Source organism: Zerene cesonia, chromosome 17, assembly GCF_012273895.1.
Source record: "Zerene cesonia ecotype Mississippi chromosome 17, Zerene_cesonia_1.1, whole genome shotgun sequence".
NCBI lineage: Eukaryota > Metazoa > Arthropoda > Insecta > Lepidoptera > Pieridae > Zerene > Zerene cesonia.
This window is the reverse complement of record NC_052118.1, coordinates 3,585,547-3,598,903: the sequence shown is the minus strand read 5'-3', so window position 1 is coordinate 3,598,903 and position 13,357 is coordinate 3,585,547. Positions and strand designations below refer to the sequence as shown.

Below are 13,357 nucleotides of genomic sequence, written 5' to 3'. Positions count from 1 at the left end.
GAGTGAGTAGATAACAAACATATTTTATTATGAACAATTCCCGCTAAGAAAACAAAGACAAGGCGACACAATGAGCCAGTGACATGAACCCATTTCTCCAAGCTCAGGTGTTAAAAGTGATAATTGGATGCGAAATACGAAGTTTGAAAAGAAAGTAACTGATGCTGTTAGTTGACGAGCAGTGGTCGTATAGAGACGAGGTTTTGTGTTTCTTGTCAATTGTAAATGTTCTAAGTTTGAAAAATGTTGAAATACACTCCCGTGTGGATATTTTTGTCACTCGTAAGTTAAACATTTATTGAATGTAAGAAATTTTTAATTAGAAATTTACAAAAATCCTTTTTCCTTCCTAATTGCGAATAATAAATAAGAAATATGATTACATGTGAGAAAATATAAAGTTTAAAATAACTCATAAATACTCTTTCTTGATGTTACAATGATTTTAGTCCAAAAAAAATATTCTTGAAAACTACTACAGTATTAACCAATAATTTCCGTCTCTTTTTAATTATGTTCTTATTGTAAAGAAGTAATTATGTAATATGTAATAAATTAACAATTATTTTGTTACGCAGATCCTTCCGCTTATTGATGCTAGAGGAACAAACTATTACACAAATAAAATGGACTGCGGACCGTATGGTTTTGTATGTGATGGAGTCTCACGGTTAAGACTTTGTGAAGAGGGCAATACGCTCGGTCCAGCTTTCTTATGTCCATCAAATACAATATGCAATGAAGAATCCAATGAAGTCTGTGAGAATATTAGTAATTATATCGATCCAGCACTAACGAAGAACGTCCGATGCTACCGCAATGAGCGGATAGCAGATCCAAATGTTCCTGGCTGCAAAGGCTACATTTTGTGTATACCAAATAAAAATCGATTCCAAGGCCTAAAATTCCAATGTACAGGACGCACAGTTTTTAACGGCTATACGCGGGCATGCACCTCACCCGATAAATACAGATGTCCTCTGGGAAACAACACTTCAATTACAAACAGGTATTATTCAGACGGTAACAGGAAGGGTGATACCAATCGTATTAATGGGAATGGATTTACTCCATATGGAACAAGAGTAAAGCCTATTGAATGTGAAAATTATAAATTTGCTGTAACCGACGATGAAGGGCCTGTGCGCGTCACTTACTTCTGCCCACAGAGACCAGCTAAAGGAGAATCTGTTATTCGATGCACGCTGTTCTCGAATAGCTTTTGTATTTCCTTGGAAAGGGATGAGGAAGATCAATTTTTACAAGGCGCTGGATCGGCAAACAGACGACCTCGAAAAAATTAATAATTTCTTTTGGATTATATTCGTATAAAAGACTGATTGTATCATTGTATAAATTATTTAATAAAATAATAAATACTACTTTAGTATATAAAACCAGAAACTGTATTGATGTTATGACCTTTTATAAATAAAACCAGCTCCATATCATGTACTCATTAATTTATTTATTAAATAAAGGCATTAAAATCTATAATGAATAATAAATAAATATATCTTTAAAGAATTAAACAAAGTATCTTAGAAGTCGTCACACTCGTAACTCTCTGCATCAACACATTTTTTCTTTGTTTTATGAAAAACCTCATCGGAGTCACATTTTTTCTTTCTGCGTCTAAATTCAGATTTGGAATTCTTAGTGCATAAATAATAGGTCCTACAATCATGTGGTTCTGAAAATATACCTTCTTGGGTACACTTGAAATTATATTTCAAAGGTTTGTTTTCAGAATTTTCTGACCTAGTATCGGTACTCCTACTACTGCTACTTTTAGAATCGACCTCATGTTTTGAAAGCAAAACCTGTGATGTGTCCTCGATACAAGTAACGGATTTTATGTTAAGTACATAGCCTTTTTGACACCTAAGTTTAAATCTTACGTATTTATTTTTACTTTTTACACAAATATAATATGCATTTTTTTCCCAAATATCACTGAATCTGCCAGCTCTTACACACTTAAATTGATTATTTCTTACACAATGAGATAAATTCCTAGTACACTGTTTAAGAATTTCGCTAAATACCGTATTAATAGGGCAGTGTCCGGCTATGGGATAGAATCTTCCAATACAAATGTAGAACTTTTGACAGTCATTCTCGTCGGCATACTTTCCACGAAAACGATTCAAACAGTTAAAACCGATTACACGAGTATTAACTGTAGCTTCATGTATGGCAGTAACTGGCGATACTGTCGTTTGATTTTTTGCTTGATTTTTTTCTGTTGAATTTACTTTGGACTTTGTAGAATTCGAAGTATGATACTTCTCTTCATTTAAAATTCTTGGACGTAATACATTTACTGACGAATTATTATTTTCCGCTGTATCCTTGTCAGACACAATAGAAAATATGACTTCCGGCTCTGGCGTATTTATTTTATTTTTTCCTGTTATTATAGTATATTCAATATTTTCCAAATCCGGTGTAGTTGTAACGTGTATCGCTGAAAAGAGTATGTTTTCATTGTCACTAGCTGTACTGGCCGTTTGACGTGTCACACTTGAACTGCCATCTTTTAGGTTTAACGTATCGAGCTTGCTAGTTGTATAAGAAGTTGCTTGTATTTGCGGAGGCGATGTTGTCTTAGGTAAAGTACCTGTTGTGTTTGCAGAATAAATAATAGGAGAGGTAACAAAAGATATTCTTTGATTGCTTGTTGTTTTAGTCTCTTCCAGTTTTGATACTTTTGGGAGTAATACATTTATTGATAAATTAATGCTACTGGTAGTACCATTGTTCGACACAACGGGAAAAATAACTTCTGGTTCTAGCATATTTACATTATTTTCTCCTGTTCTTATGATATTGTTAATAATTTCCAAACCTTGGGTAACGTGTATAGATGAAAAGAGTGTATTTCCATTGTCTTTACCTGAACGGACCGTTTGGCTTTTTGTGCTTGATATTCCGTCGTTTCCGTTTAGAATATCGGGCTTTTCTGTTGCATATAAATTATCTTTTATTTGTGGAAGTGATGTTGTTTTAGTTAAAGTCCCTTCAATGTTTTCAGAATATATAGAAGAAAAAGTTTCAACAGATATTCTTTGATTCTTGAAATCTGGAGTTTCATATTGTAAATTGATCGTTGTCAGCAAATTATCTTGGAATTTTAAATGCTTTTTATCCGTCCCGGGGACGGACGTATCTTCGTAGTTATAATTTATAGCCTGTGCTTTCGAAGTTCCTCCATTTGCAACATAGGCTTTATTTACATGTATTTGTTTAGGTGATGCACTCACTACATCTTCATTGTATTGTTGATACAAATCTGGTACAGCAGAAGTCTCGACGCTTTTATAAACATTACTTTCAGTTGAAGTTACAGCTGGATATCTTTCAGTAATTATTGGCAATGTCTCATCTCCGTAGGAATCTTTATTATTAGTAAGATTTATTTGTAATGGTTCTGTGGACACATATCCGTCACTTGGAAATGTGTAGATCTGATTATTTAATCCTCTTGTGCTGCTAAGAGACTCTAAAATTTTAATATTATCTGATTTGGGTGCATTAGTTTGAAATACATACTCGTCAGTTTCTTTATATTGCAAATTATTTATATACAAATTGTATCGATATGATTCAGGCACTATGGTATTAGTAGCATATTCTGTATCTGTTACTGTACCTGATTTACCATGGTTCCAACTTCCTCTTGAAGGCAGAAAATTATGATCGGTATTGATTTCAGTACTTATTTCTGGATAAGGTATTGTCGACATTGTTTGATTTTCAAAATGTAATGTTAACATTGTTTGTACGTCACGATTAGAGAATTTCGATTTATTAATATTATTTAATAAATCCTTATTCGTTGTATCGGATTTTTTTATGTTATACTGGATGTTGTTTGAACTACCATCATTAGGTATTGCAGTCAGTACAGTCGGAGTTTCTGAAAATAGTGTTGATACCAGTGTTACATCATGAGTATCGGATGATAATTTTGACGGATTAATATTATCCAATGAATGAATGTTCTCGTGGGTTGTGTTTGATTTGTAAATAAGATCTTGGGCGTTATTGTAAGTTGTTTTTTTATCGTCGAGTATGTATAGTTTATTTTCAGTTCCTAAGGTATTTGTAGTATATTCTTTATCTTCTGTAGCGGTTATACCTTCACTCCAATATTCGGTTAAAATCTGAATATTATTTTCGATATTGTTTTCAATGGCTCTTTCTCTGCTATTTAAATTGCCGGAATAAGGAATAGTAGGAACTATCTGAGATTCAATATATAACGTTGACATTGGTTGTTCCTTTTGAATTAAGGACTTTGACTCGTCAATATTACCAAGAACCTCAATCGCAGCGTCTGATGTATCAATTATGACAGGACTTTGGACAGTATTACTATCTGTGGTTTCGTAAGTAGTTGGATTTAAGCTTTTTCTAAATTCATTTTGTACGCTTTTTGAAGATTTGTATTTTACTGGTGTTGCTTGGATATTTTTACTTGTTAAAACTATGTCTGAAAAGGCTTGATCTGTCTCTGTTACATCATTAGTAAGGGTAAAATTGGAATTTAATTCTATGGGTTTTAACTTAGACCCTATAATTTTATCTATAATATCTTTGTATTTTGTCTCATCATTGAAATTATTACTCAGAGCCGTTGAATTTATCCCATTCATGTTGTTTCTTCTATCTAATTCTTGTGTTAACGTAGATTTATCAAAAATATCTGATACCGAATTTGCTTTTAAATGACTATATGTAACTTTTGCGTTTATAACAGTATCAGTGGGAACAGTATCATGCTTCTTAAAATTATCTGTGATTGTGATATATCTCTGAATAATTTCTTGTTGGTCACTAGATGGAAGTAAATCCCCATTAAATTCTGTTGTAAATACATTTTCATGACCAAACGCTCCCGACGCTAAACTATCAAGAGTAGACAAAGAATTCTCCTCGTACATTTTCTCCGATACTGTTATATTTTCTTGAGGATATTCATTTACATATACTTCTGTGGTTTTAACTGCTCCCGCATTTGGCACTAACTTTGATAAAATATTAGTACTTGAAATATCATTATTAGGTAATGTTATTTCCTCATAACTAGGATTATTGGGTAAAACTGTACCTTCAGGAAAGAAGTTAGCTGCTTCGTCCCCTTCAGTCATCTCTTTGTAGATTCCAGTGGCGCTATCTCTAGTGTATTTTAACACATTATCTTTGTCAAGTCTACTATGAATATTATCTAATAAATGATTTGTTTGTGAGTATTTTTCAGAATCATAATTTTTTTGCATATTACTTGTATAACCGTTGTGAGACAGCAGACTTTCTGTATTTGTTTCAAATATATTTACTGACTCCGTTATAAGTACATCTTTTTCTGCATGTTGGTTAAAATCCAAATCTGTTATTCCAAGACTATTTAATTCATATAAAGTAGATTTGTCCTCAACAAGATTAGAAGCTAGCGACATGCTTTCTGTAGGGGTATATGTTTGGGTAATTTCTGAAATTTTATGATTAAGATCAGTAGCTTTAATTAAATTATTATCGGGCAATTCTGTCGTCTCACTGAAAATATTATTATTAGTATAGATAGGTACATCGCTCATAATATTATCGTAGACGCTTGTAGTTTTACTCCCATAGACATTAATTGTTTGTGTTTCCAAGTTATTGTTTTCGGTAAATCCTTTATCAGCATTTGTTTGTAAATATTTGACTGTATAAATAGGGATTTTCATTTCATTTCTTATTTGTTCAATGTCATTGCTTATGACTCCTCCTTCAGTATTAACTAATGAAGTTTCAACTTTGTTTATATTACTCCATGTACTAGGTATTATTTCATCTGTAGTTGGACTATTAAAATATTTTACGTAATCATTACTAATAAAATCAGAGTCAGTAACTAAATTTGTGGGGTCTATTATTGTCTCCGTTGATTTATAGCCTTCTGGAGTTGAATACTCATGACTTGACTCTGTAATAACAGGTGATTTATATGAACGAGATGCAACTTCAACTAAGGGCTGTCCTGATGAAGTCGTAGCACTAACAGTATCAAAGTACTGCTCATAATATGGTGTTGTCGTGAGGTATATATTAAATTCATCGATGTTGCTCGTGTAGGAACTAAAATCGTTAGTCACTTCTTGATCTCTAGTGGGTTTAAGATTTAATTCTGTAGTGGTCTCAAGCATTTCATTGTTTTCAAGTACAGTATATTTAGTGAATTCAGCATAATGATCGCTTACAGAGTCTACTTGAGGTTGATTTGTAAATGTTGAAACCTTTAGTATTTCACTGTCTATATTGAGTTCATTTGTTGTAATATATTCCGTTTCCCATTTCTCGATTTGCTTCGTTGTTGCTTCTATTTCAGAATTTGATTTAAAATGAGGTAAAATTTTATCATTATTTAAAAATAATTCATTTTCAATTGTTGAACTTCCTGTATTATATTGCTCAGATTTTTCACCCACATTAATATACCAAAATGGTGGTGTTGCTGTTGTATATTCTGTGCCTTCCCAAAATGAATGAGGACTAGTTTCAATCACATTTTTCGTCACTTCACTCTGCTGAATAATAGGGTTTAGAGTGGTCGGTATGTGATATTCACACTCATAAATATTGGTTTCCAAACAAGTAGTAGGAGGAGGGCATGGTATTAGGAAGTCGTCGACGGATTTTGATATTCCATCGCCGAAGTCGACACATATCATAAAATGTGTTGAATTCAAACAATAAAAAGCCTTCCCTTTACAATCAAAATTTTCAGCACTCGTTACACCCACTTGAATTATAACTGTGGCCTGAAAAAATCAATTAAATTTTAGTGACACTAAGTTATGCAACTTTCTGATCTGAAACTCTTACACATTCATACGTACCAAAAATAGCAGATATATATTTTTGTGTTCTTTTTTCTTGAGAGCCATGGCCACATTTTAAACGTTAATAAAACTAATAGATTTTCGTTCGATTGGAGTACAAGTTATTTGTCACGCAGACTTTTCAGTCGTATGTCAACCTGCACTGATCAGAGATAATATCCATGCTCTCACGAGGTAGCTGTTGCCTCAAACGACTCATTTATAATTTACATACACTGCCTCACATAGATTACGACTGATGTTAAACAAATAAAGTTGACACATAATTTCCTGCGATTATTATCATATCACTTTGTTTACGGTGTATTTTGTACTGAGTGCTTAGGTAATAGTAGATATAAGTTGTTAATTCAGTCAATGGGAATATTTTAAAGGAAAATTGTAAGAGTTGTTCGTTTTAAAGTTGAGTTCGAGATTACCCTAGGCAACGGTCACTCACTGGTCAATAATATCTTTATCTAAAAGTAGCGGTTTCTAGGCTGCTGTTAAATAGTTTAATTTATTTAAGATTATTACTATTTATAGGTGTTGCTATTTAACTAGTATTCTTTTGTATAGTAATAACTATTGATAGGATATGGTAGGATTCATCATATTTTTGTGTTGTCTGAATAATAAAATGATTTTTAAGGAACGAGCATACCAATTTTTTTTTCAAAGGATCCTCAAATTACATAATTTAACTATGTATATTTTAAATAGGTATAGATATATATTCAGGTCAATACCCTACTTGCCTTTCCCTACTTCCAAGGACTAACACATGAAGCCTTTGTCCTTACAGCGGCCGACAACAATCAGCGTTTGAAGAAAACGATGATGAAAGTCCTAAATAATGTGTTGTGCGCAACGAAAAAATAATAGATACAAGTTTATATTAGCAATGGTTTTAGAAATACTTCATCTCCGTTTCCTAGACTTGTTGACAAGGATTAGTAGCACGGTTATAAAAATTACTTAATAACTCTGTTTATCTGGGAATTTCCTTTAACGAGTAAGCAAGGTACATCTCAAACATTTACTATGCGTTCATTATTATAAAATATCTCTATTTGTCTCTCGATGAACAGATAATATAAAGTGTATAAATATGTTATATAATAAAAAATAAAAGATATAGCATAAAAAACTGACTTTAATATGTAATAATTTAAATTTTAATTATATACAATTGTACATACCTACTCATACGTCATATTTACTGTCGAATATTTACATTTTTTTAATTATACGTCAATTCTATATCTACAACAAGTACAATTATATATATACATTATATATCACATTGATTATTATCTGCATATATTTTTTCTTTTAAGTCGTAACTACCTTTCTTTGGTAATTTTTTATTTCAGTAACTAAAATAAACATTTCCTACCAAGTCTCATCGTTCTTATTTTTGTCAAATAAATTGAAACAGCGGCTATGATTAACCAAACAAATGTCACAATAGCTAATATTATACCTAATATGAACATAGCGAATTGGGGACCATTTGGTTTTTCTATTATAAAAGAGAGCCCTACAACAAATACAGTCATTAAGCAAGCTGAAAGGGTTTCTAATGTGCTGTGAATTTTAGGCCACTTTCTAGCGCCGACGAAGTCTTGCACAGCTGTCTCCCAGCTTGATGCCACAGCTCCAAATCCAAAACCAGCAATAACGCATCCGATTGAATACGAATCGTGGTTGTTATCTGCTGCTAACACTGAAATGGATCGTTATAAAAATTGTGTTATCGCATACCTTTAAAAGTGGAATTCTAAACAATTTTTAATAAATTAACTGGGACAACTTGTAATCAGATTTGTAACGACTTTTTAATAGTTTGATACCAAGTACGAACTGATAAAGATTAAAGAAGAAATGTGTCAATTTTGATAAAAAAAAAGTTATAATATTACGTAGAAACATACCAAATGCTGAGATCGTTGATATGCCCAGGCCCATGACGACAATATATTTGTAATTTCTTTTTGGTGTCTGTTCGAGCCAGGGTGTACATAACAGAAAACAAATCCAAGTAAATCCATACAGAGACATCAAAAAGTTCATCTCAAGCATCGAAATTTTCGGATGCACTTCAGAGGCTAACATCGGTAACAAAACTAAAGATATTGAAAGTAAACTTAACCTTGAAAAACTCAGTAGCAAGGCAGGATAAAACTTTCCACAAGAAAGCGACCTTGTTAGCGGCTTTAAAAATGTGTCATTGATGCTGTACATAAAGTAAATAAATCTTCGTCTTATTCTGTACATTCTATATGAAGGAATCCACAACTTTCTTTTCATATTCATGTAAGCTGATTGACATCTAAAGCTAAAAGTATTAAATATTTTCTCTGTGTGTATATCGGTCATGGGTGCTATAGTTTCATATTTTACTTCGAATTCTGTAAATTCACTTATATCAGCATTGTCACGTTCTGTTTGTGAATCCCTTCTTACTTGATTTATAATACATCCGTCTATGTTTTCTCCCAAGGTACTCAGTCTTTTAATAGCTACACTTAAACGATTCTTATTCTTGTTAAAAGCAGCTGCGTTATGATCTTCACTATCGCTTTCTTCGCTTTCTTCTGGTATTTCTGGCAAAATTTCAACTCCAAATATGTTTCTTCTTTTCTCTTCTGGACTTGGAGGAGGTGTGATAGTTTCTATGATACTTACATCATCTAACTTGGGATCTTCTTCCCGATGTAATTGATCGTCAGATGGGTTTTTCCAACACTTTTTATTTAAATAATGTAACTGTAATTCCGTTCCGTAAAAATTATCCATCGCTTCATTCTTATACACCATATAACTTTGAGATAAATCTTTATATCTTGAGAACGAAGCAGGTCTACGCATACTCTCGTCTATATTCAACAACATAATTGCGACTAACGATTGTAACATAATGCCAGCAAAGACAATATAAGCGAAAAAATATCCATAAACGTCTATTAATTCCGTTAGTAAATGTGGAAATATTGATAGACCAATTGCTTGTCCAAGAAGGCACCATCCTCTTACAGACACCAAACGAGTATCATATGTTTCAAATATAACTGCATCTACTTGTGCAGACAATAGAGACGATCCTAGACCTAAAAAAACAAGACAATTTTCAATTATATTAATAGGACATAAATGAAAAAAGACAAACGAGCAAGATTAATGACCAACATTACAACTCACCTCCTACTATTCCATAGATGTAAGGCTGTACATGGTATGGTATGAAAGCGCAAATGATGAGACTGACGACCACAAAGAATAAACCTATAGTACCCATCACTCTGTATCCTACAGAGCCACCCCATGAGTCCGCAGCTTCTCTGAACCAGCATTCTAAAATTAAGCCAGATAATATGTTAATAAACTTAAAAACGGTAGCTGCGCATAATAACCATTTTTTTTCGAAATATTTTAGTTTTATTATTTTACTTCTAAAATTGTTTTTTTTTTCAAACCGATACTCTAATTTAATTTGACTTTAGGTATATATCATAGTATAGAAATTATTAAACATCAAACACAATGATTAATTCAAATTAAGATATTAATAGGATAAAAGGATGTGTTTTTATATTATTTTATAACTCACGTGATAAACTATAGGTTAGGACAAAAATAGATGGAGTCGTAAGGCCGACCCATAATGGTACCCCGAAACTGGATAGGTGCACCCAGAAAACACCATAGGAAAGCACTAGACTTGGCAGGCATATCTGAAAATGAAGAAAGGAAATAGATAAAATATCAAAATGAGAAATGTATGCACCGATTTTTGTTTCGATATTCGTGATGAAGTGGTCAAAACAAGTTATAAACATGGAATTTCAGATCGCTTTTTCGGAAATACACACAAGAAAATAATTATAACTTCTAGAATGAATCTAGCGTCTAATCATATCAAGCATATAAACAGACAGACGACACATTTTTTATATCTCTGATCTAAATTAAAAAAAAAAATCTTGTGTTTTAAAAGCTTTCTAGTACCTACAAATTATATAATACTAAAATTATGTTTTTTAATCCATTGTTGTAATCGATATATTAATTAAATCGTTAAAATATCGAAGAACATAACACATAAAACGTACCGATACCTACAACAAAATTATGGAGGTTTTACGAAGAAAATTGATGCCACTGTTATATTACTTTAATAAACATTTTTTCTGTTTTTTCGCTTATACATTATTTAATCAATAGACACGATAAGATTAAAATATTTGCATTTATCAATATAAGACTCACAACTTACCTACACATCAAGCTACGTCACACAATAATATCGGCATAAGAATGATGTATTGGCTTCTGTGCGAGTAAATTATGCACGTGATAAAAGATAATATTTAGTTTTTTTTATTTAAGTTATACAAACATCATTCATAGTTATTTTGAGTTATTTTTATTTTGGAATAATACATATTATCTAATAATTATAATGGCCTCGGTCAGAATCGCCTGAATTACCTACAGAAAATTGTTATATGAAATAAACAAAATCTACTATATCCTATTGAATCTCTTACATTTAAATGCCTTTAATAGATATAGATCCTAGGGTATGCTTAGTGGAATAAAATCAAATAAGATTAGTATTTATTTGATAAACATGATAAAGTTGTTTGTTAATTGATCATTGCAAGCAACGCAATGAAGTATTTAAATCGTTCAAGCAATTTGTTAAATATTGCGGTGTTTGCATCTACTATAAATAGTTTAATTTGATTGTTTTATCTGTTGTTTTGTCTGTTGTTTTGTCAACTCACACCTGTCTTTGTAAATTGACGTAGGTATCCTGAGATAACATCCAAGTTTGTGACATCACGGCCACGGAGATAAAAACATTAGAAATTGGAAACTATAATTGTAAAATCCAGTGTAAAAGTACGTTTCCCTTACCTGGCTACGTAGATAGATATATCAGACCATGGCGTATGTAAATAATAATATTTTTGTATAGTATAATGTTATCTGCACTTTTGGGAAAACAAATGCATAAGTACCCAAACCATTTTATTTAATTAATCTTTCTCTTGTTGAATATTAACGAGAGCTACCTACAGTTTAACAACAAGGAACATAATAGTTATGACGCAAATATATTTCCGGTTACGTATGTAAAATTTATTATTTGTAGAAGATTTTACCCGTTTTAAAACATTCGATGCGAATAGATTTTGTAACCGATACAAGTACTCACGTTCAGGAATATAACAGAAAAGAGGAGTGACCAGCGCCAACCAGCGCTTTCCCGACGTCCATCAAAATCCATTCAGTTGTTTGTATATAGACATTTTATAAACAATTTATATTAAAATACATTGCAACAACTTCACTCGACGCTAGGCGGATCTTTTACACTACACTATTCAAAATAATAGCTTTATAAATAAGAAAATTCAAGAGAGCATGTCGTCTTATTGACGGACTCTTTACGTGCATTGACAGTTTTATCGAACCCGAACACGGCTACTTTGTCTTATCTTATCGTGTAATTATTTTGTGGTTAAATGTCTAGAGAATTTGTTATAGAAAATTGGAATTTGTTATGTCATTTGAACCTATCATAATGTTTCTCTTTTACGTTTATTATTGCGACTTAAATTAAGTGTTATTCAAATCAAATCCTTTTGAAACGATATTTACTTTTTTATCAGTCATTACCCGTTCGAACATACCTACTTGAATACCACTGCTGAGTTTAGTTATCTATTTAATACCACAACTTCATATCGTTTCTTTTTTTCTCAGAATCAGTCAGGGATATAAAAATATATCAATAACTATAAAATTTCAGTAAATAGAGTACTTAAAAATACTGTGATAGTATTAAAAAGCTACCTATGTATACCTCCCACGAAAACAAGATGCTGAAAACCTTGCACCTACGAAAATATGAACCTACCTATTTACGACTCCGCATGTTTAAAATTCATTAACAATACACTTTAGCCAGAGCCCATTGTCCCTGCAATTATTTGTTGGTCCAATGCTATCAGTTGTGTTAAGGGGCCTCCTATCATTGCTGCAAAGATCGAGAACCATTTGTTGGACCAACGATGAGGATTGTGAAAAGGGGCCTCCTAGCATTACGGCATATCAATGACCATTTGTTGGATCAACGCTAACTATTGTGAAGATGGGCCTCTGAACATTACAGCAAAAATCGAGGACCATTTATTGGACCAACGCTGACGATTGTGAATAAAGAACGTAACATTGGTCTGCACAGTCCTCAGACGGATAATATGTTCATTCTCTAAAGAAAACGGAACCTGCCTCTGTTAAATGCGTTATTATGCAGTACACCAAAAAATGTGCGTAACAGCGCTAATTTTCAGGCTGGTCCAGTGATTGAGTTTCGTTTTACAAAAACGATAAAATCGTTGCAGCCTTTAGGACGTCCACTGTTGGACATAGGCCTCCCCCAAAGATTTCCAAAACGACCGATCACCAGCGGC

The 13,357-nt window shown here is 32.4% G+C and overlaps 3 protein-coding genes across 3 annotated transcripts in view; 1 reads left to right on the top strand and 2 right to left on the bottom strand.

The window, feature by feature from the left end:
- Positions 1-173: 173 nt before the first annotated feature.
- On the top strand, positions 174-1,380 carry LOC119833508. Its single transcript, XM_038357530.1, has 2 exons — positions 174-282; positions 579-1,380. The coding sequence occupies exons 1-2, from the start codon at positions 244-246 to the stop codon at positions 1,302-1,304; spliced, it is 765 nt and encodes a 254-aa protein (XP_038213458.1). The 5' UTR covers positions 174-243; the 3' UTR covers positions 1,305-1,380.
- A 6,868-nt stretch (positions 1,381-8,248) lies between these two features.
- LOC119833541 lies at positions 8,249-12,168 on the bottom strand. Its single transcript, XM_038357591.1, has 5 exons — positions 12,097-12,168; positions 10,483-10,606; positions 10,074-10,226; positions 8,807-9,982; positions 8,249-8,598 (listed from the first exon to the last, which is right to left on the bottom strand). Exons 1-5 carry the CDS (start codon positions 12,166-12,168, stop codon positions 8,249-8,251), a joined length of 1,875 nt encoding a protein of 624 aa, XP_038213519.1.
- A 747-nt stretch (positions 12,169-12,915) lies between these two features.
- LOC119833346 overlaps positions 12,916-13,357 on the bottom strand; it is a 4,631-nt gene continuing 4,189 nt past the window's right edge. Inside the window, exon 5 of the mRNA XM_038357333.1 lies at positions 12,916-12,979. Coding sequence (XP_038213261.1) covers positions 12,916-12,979 — 64 coding nt within the window. The remainder of the gene's footprint in view (positions 12,980-13,357) is intronic.

Bases quoted from the DNA above. Each gene is read 5' to 3' on its own strand.
- LOC119833508 (XM_038357530.1), top strand. From the start codon at position 244: ATGTTGAAATACACTCCCGTGTGGATATTTTTGTCACTC. The intron at 283-578 runs GTAAGTTAAACA...TTTGTTACGCAG, and splicing joins TGTGGATATTTTTGTCACTC to ATCCTTCCGCTTATTGATGC.
- LOC119833541 (XM_038357591.1), bottom strand. From the start codon at position 12,168: ATGGATTTTGATGGACGTCGGGAAAGCGCTGGTTGGCGCTGGTCACTC. The intron at 9,983-10,073 runs GTGAGTTGTAAT...TTGTTTTTTTAG, and splicing joins CATCTATGGAATAGTAGGAG to GTCTAGGATCGTCTCTATTG. The intron at 8,599-8,806 runs GTATGTTTCTAC...GATCCATTTCAG, and splicing joins ATCAACGATCTCAGCATTTG to TGTTAGCAGCAGATAACAAC.